The following is a 5,936-nucleotide window of genomic DNA, read 5'->3' as shown; positions in this document are numbered from 1 at the left end:
TTGGCATACTCACCATTTAAACAAGTAGTAGTAGTATATACCGGTAGGTTGTTACTTATTTTCGCAGGAACTTAATTTCGCAAAAATGGAACAGGCATATTTCGCGGGACTTTATTTTCGCGAATTTGGCCAAAAAATACGTAATTGACATAAAAAATACAATAGAAAACAGTTGATATAAATTTTCGCGGGTCCTTAATTTCGCGATTTTTTGAAAATCGCGGAAATTAAGTCCCGCGAAAATAAGTAACAATAAAGTATTTTATTTAAAGTCGGTTATGTTGGGAGTGGTTGCCCAATCTCATGTTAGAAATGCACGACTATTTACTTTAGTAACTTTATTTATTCACATATTGCATACAGTATGACCAAAGGCTGGGTCAAATACAAAATGTGCTTACTAAGTGAGTAATTTAAAAATAGTAGTGGTGACTTAACTACTGAACAGTACTTTAATGTACAGAGGCTAAAAAATTCTATGGCACAGTTGCCCGATTGCAGACTAGCTTTCACTGTATGGTTGGATTGTTAAGGGGTTATCTGCTTTTGAAGATCACTGTAAAAACACTATTAAGACCCTGGGGTGGGGGACCTTTTAAGGGTTGCTTATTTGAAACCTTAAAATCAGAGAGGGGATGGCTGCTGTTTGTGACTGTCCTTTCAACAACCTGAGTGGAAGTCATCCTAAGAACCAGTCAGGCTGTGTCCTGCAGGTGATAACACTTTACTTCTAGGTTTAAACCACTCACTGTGTTGTTAATTCTTGGCAGGTTGTTGGTAATATGGATGTTCACAAGAAGATGGTAGTGGACGTCTAACGAGACCTGAATGAACAAAGTCTGTGAACTATTTATTATTCTTATTTCCAAGGCAAGACATTTTGTATAAAAAGAAAACAAACAAACAATGTTCTCGACCTGAAAACTCTGCTGCTGCTGTGATGTGATGAAAGAATTGCAGTTATTGATTCACTTGCTAAAGTGTGAAGAATGAAGGAAGCTGGATTACCCTACATGCTCCAAAGCAAGCTATGAGGCTGCAAGCAGTGCAATACATGAAAAGAAATGAAAAAGCTATAACTATATATAAAGGAATCAATAAGTCACTTCACTAGCATTATGTCTGTGAAATGTAACCAGGTTTTTGGTTGAAAATGGGAATAGCTTGGGTTCTGGGCAGTGGGAATCTTTTTTACCATGAGTGGCATTTTAGGTGTGAAGGAAGGGTAGAGAACACTCTCCCATATGTTTTACAAGTCGGCAAAGACCTGGTTACTTTTTACAAACTTTTTGTTTTGTTGTTGTTGTTGTTCATGTCCTGCTGGAGGAGTCTTTTTAGAATGGTAATTCTGATTTTAAATCCCTGCATGCCATTTATTTTAATTGTTTTTTTTTTTTCATGCTGTGTCATTGTTTTTAATGGGAAATTTGAGCCCAATAACTGACCACACACAAGTGCCCAGTAGGGGGAGGGGAAAGGGGTGTTGGGTTGAACTTCAGGCTTTGGATGACTTTGACTCCCGGCTCCTGACCTTACCTAGTGGTTACTAGCCGCCTCATTTCTTTGTCCTTTTTTTTTGCAAAATATTACCCAATACAAATTTCCCTTTTTACCTGGCTCCTTTACACCTTACAAATCCTGTCTCCTTGCCTTATCTTTTTCTACCTCCCTAAGACTTTTTGCACCCTTTACCCCTCCCCTGCCCAGACCCCCTGTGCCCTCCCCCTTCAGCCAGGAATGCTTGTTCTTTCCCTGAAAGTGATCTGCAGACATTATCTCCTCACTTAAAGTAACAACACAAAGTCAAATAAGGTCACAAGAATTGAAAATTCAAACTCAAACCGTAGTAAATTGTTGCCCGGTTATAACTTGCTAGCATGTCCGAATTAAAATCCCTTAGGTAAGTGAAGTGCCCAAATGTTTTCTTGAAAGCACCCAGGCTTTTGTAAGCTGTAGTGATTTCATCTTGTTCTTAATATCGTTTGTAAAATGAGTACTGTAGTTGGCTCACTAAGGGCTAATTAAGACAGTACAACTTTGTTCTATGTTATGTTAGCACTTGTTATGTTGTACACAACAGTCGCTGGTCATGTTGTAGGGGGCTTGACTAAAAGGTACTATGTCATGGATTTTACCAAGTTTTTGAACTGCTAAAATTTACATTTGTGTCATTTATGTCCATTTTTATCAAAAATTGCTATATTGAAGCACTGAAACTGTTGACAAGCATCTTTGGCTGCGTATGGCTAGGATGGAAATGGATTGCAATTTAAAAAAGTTAGGCAAATGGTTTGATGTTTTTTCCTTGCATCTTTGAAATATCAATATTTATAGCCATAGCTTGATTTCTATCCGCAAATTAAGGTTATATATTCCTTTAGATGCTCAAAGATGATAATTATTTAGGGTTAAGTTGCCTACCACTAATTTCAGAACAGTTTAGACCAGAATTCTGCGAAATCCCTGTGACATAGTCCCTTTAAACCAATAAAATTTGTGTCATGATAAGTATGTTGCATATAACGAAGTTGAACTGCCTAAATTGCCCTTGTTTATGGGGTTCAAAGAGTAGAAATAGGTTGTGCATCGCTTTAAAATGTAAATAGCAGTAAGAAGAGACTATTTGCGTTGCAGTATTTTATAACGCTAATTATCAAAAGACTGGCTGCTTTCACTGATGAACTAAAATATTTACTAGGATTTTTTATTGTCATCTAGAAAGCAAGGCAGAGCGTGCTCATTTACCAGTAATTGAAAATATTATCTTGCTTAAGCAAATTGTTTTAATGTTGTATTTAATGGCATCCCAACTAAAGTTCTTCTCAATTCACAGTCTTCATCTTTCAAGGTCCCACAGCAAAAAGTTTGATTGTGTTTTCTGTACTTTCAATTGAATTTCCCAACATATGCAGCATTTCTGCTAGTTCCAACTAACAAGGCGTTTTTTTTATTAATTAAAGTTAAACTGTAGACATATAGATTGGTTTATTGTTTAAGTATTGAATTAACTTTTCATTGTCCAGATCTTGACAATGGAAGACTCTTGATTTACCAACTAATTAGTCGGGGGAACAAGTGCCAGTTGATGGCGACTTCACTTCTCCGAGAAGTGACTGAGTCCGCTGTTTTTGTCCCAGAAGTTGCTAAGCAACATGACGAATTAGTACGCGCAAATGCTTTCGGAGTAGTCGTGAGCGCTCGCGCTAGTTTTTGATTGGATGAAATAATTTGGAAACTCTTCGAGTGCTTGAACGAAGATTTGCCAAAACCGGCACTTATTCCTCCGACTGTAATGTTTCCAAGGCAACTGAAAGGCTCCAAAATTAATTGCTCTTCTTATCTTTATTAAATACTTACAAGTGTAGAGTATATTTCCCGTCTAGCTGCAGTTATATTTGTTATTTTATTTTCATCTGTTATTATACAAATCATGGTGTATTAATTAATTTCAAATTCCGAGTTGACAGTGCCTCGTTTTCAGATCAAATTGTATTAAGAAGTGAAGGTATGCCATGTAATTTTATCGATCTTGTGTCTAGGTAAATGTATAAAATTGAAACAATAATTGTTAACTGTTCACATTTGCTGTTGTTCTTATTGTCTCCAACTTAAAGTAAGAAATATGACGGGCTCATTCCCTTCCGAATTAACCAAGACCGTTTTGTTCAGCAGTCTTAGTTAACATTAAGAAGAAACCAGAGCCTATTATTAGCCAAGTTTCCAGGCTTCCTCTCTTTGGCAAAGGGGAGCCAAAGCAATATCCTGGGAGTGAGTATGTCCAACCAAAAAGCGCCAAAGGTTAGGTGTCAGACTCGCGGCGCCAAGGGAACACCCTGAAGGAACCACTGGATGACAAATCGTTCCCAGAAGCCTCGATTTTGATTTTGACCATAACGCCCGCGATCTGGAGACAAGATGGTCGTTTCAATCCGTTTCAATCTGGGGCGGAGGTGAGACTCCTGGGATAGGAGTTAACCATTAAAAGACTACACTGCGAGCAGTTTCTCTGCTTAAATTTCGTGGGGACGGACGCAAAAGCGATATACGGGCAGCGAAGCTGTGAGTCGCGCTACTCGCCGATCGTATGTCGTACTCAATCGCTTTCGCGTTCGTCCCTACGAAATTAAAGCAAAAGATTGACTCGCAGTCTAAAAAAAGACACCTGAAGTGTGACATCGCAGTCTTTAAAAAGCTGCGTTTAAAAGAAAAGAAAAACTATATGATGAGGATTGGCACAACATTTCAAATTATCACTAGTATGGGGGAGAATATGGGAAGGTATATAGATAGATCGCCACAGTTGAATACGTGCGGGTTCTCTTTATTTTATCCGCACTGGTTACATTTACCGCAGGTACAAACTAAGCCTTGTTCCCAGGGTTTTTCGCTTTTTCCTGCTTCCTGGAAAAGAGAGACCCTGGGAACCAGGCTTTATGACGTTACTGAGGCGGTGGCGGAACCAAGTTTTGAGCTTTGACAATTTTATTTATAGGAATGGGACGGCTGTACACAGGCTATTTTATTTATACATGATAGAATCGCATAGCTAGGAGAATTCTCGCCATCTGATTGGTTATCGAGGTGAGGTATTCAGAGTGGAATTGCGACTTAAAAGCGAGGTTGACCGATATTGCACCGTAGCAACACGTAGCTTCACATAGCAACGTACACAAAATTGGAATCGATTTATGTTTTGAAACGATTTTCTCCGTTTACAAAGCAAAAACCTGACCGAAGTGAGGAAGCAGAAGATTTTCCTTGTTTAAATTTCAATTCGGCTTTCTTACGAGCAGCGGTTAAACATTTTCTTTCACCGCATGAGTGAAACGGAAAATAAAAATGTCCGTATCGTATGGACAAACTCGCGAGTAAATAGCAGTTACGCTTACACGACCACTGTAGAAACCTTCGCTAAAAGAAAGAAATACTATAAATTTCTCGTGTAAAAGAACAGCTGGTTATTTTGTTGAAGTAATACTGTTGATAGTTTGACAGTAATGCCGTGTTCGTACAATAAAATCTACACGGCGAAACGAAAGAAAACAATGACAAAAACTGCGTGCTGTAAACTCGATGAAGACAGTTTATGAAACTGTTTTGCGGTGAAAAGCTTCAAAATTTCGATTAAGAATGACTTCTTACATTCTTTAACTGATACTCACGATGCAAAAGCGGTTTCTGGACATCAACAAAGCGTACACACAGCAAGCCAGCGAACTATTGTGCTTGCGAAGCGACCCGCTAATAGCGAGTTTTTCAAAAGCAGTCTTGCTCTTTCTAAGAAATTGTCTGCGATGGACTTGGACATTTAGCTTATAAATGTCGAATTTTAATTGTTTTATTATTCCAAGATACTTACTTTATCCCCGGTCCACGCTTCCTTCAAACCTTTATAATTTTCTTTGTTAAATGTTCAGTGCTTTTCACGATGCATGTTGTCTAGATTTCAAAAGTTTGTCTTGCTGATGAGACGAAAAGTTGAAATAGATGTTCGAAAAACAAGAATGTTCTGTAAAATACTACCATTCCGTCATTAAAATGGTTAAAAGCTGCGGTGAATCGTTGAAAAACGATGGTACAGTAATCCGCGAGGTTCAAATAAAGTTTTGTGATCGACTTTAGCTTGAGTCCGATTCGCTGGCTCATGACAGTTGATTTGGAATGGCTTTCTGAGCGCGCGGTAAAAATTGCAACATTCAGCCATAAACTAAAAAGAAATTGGGTTTTCTTTTCTTTTCTAAATAGGCTATGCGATTCAAGGAAAATCCATTACCTGACTCGTGAATTCCACGTTAAATTTCACTTGAAAAACCGATATCGCACTCATCGCTTCGCGATTCGTGCGATATCGGTTTTTCGCGTGAAATTTAACGTGGAATTCCCTCGGCAGGTAGTGGATTTTCCTATAATATTTTTAGCAAAAAAAAAGACATATA

At 38.2% G+C, this 5,936-nt stretch overlaps 1 protein-coding gene across 1 annotated transcript in view; it reads left to right on the top strand.

The window, feature by feature from the left end:
• The window catches only part of LOC144634247 (calcineurin subunit B type 1), a 15,167-nt gene extending 11,586 nt beyond the window's left edge, over positions 1 to 3,581 (top strand). Inside the window, exon 6 of the mRNA XM_078493150.1 lies at positions 771 to 3,581. Coding sequence (XP_078349276.1) covers positions 771 to 818 — 48 coding nt within the window. The 3' untranslated portion in view covers positions 819 to 3,581. The remainder of the gene's footprint in view (positions 1 to 770) is intronic.
• Positions 3,582 to 5,936: the final 2,355 nt, after the last annotated feature.

Source organism: Oculina patagonica, chromosome 13, assembly GCF_052425735.1.
Source record: "Oculina patagonica isolate OP01 chromosome 13, crgOcupat, whole genome shotgun sequence".
Lineage (NCBI taxonomy): Eukaryota > Metazoa > Cnidaria > Anthozoa > Scleractinia > Oculinidae > Oculina > Oculina patagonica.
Note: the sequence above shows the minus strand (reverse complement) of the source record. Positions and strands in the feature narration are given on the sequence as shown.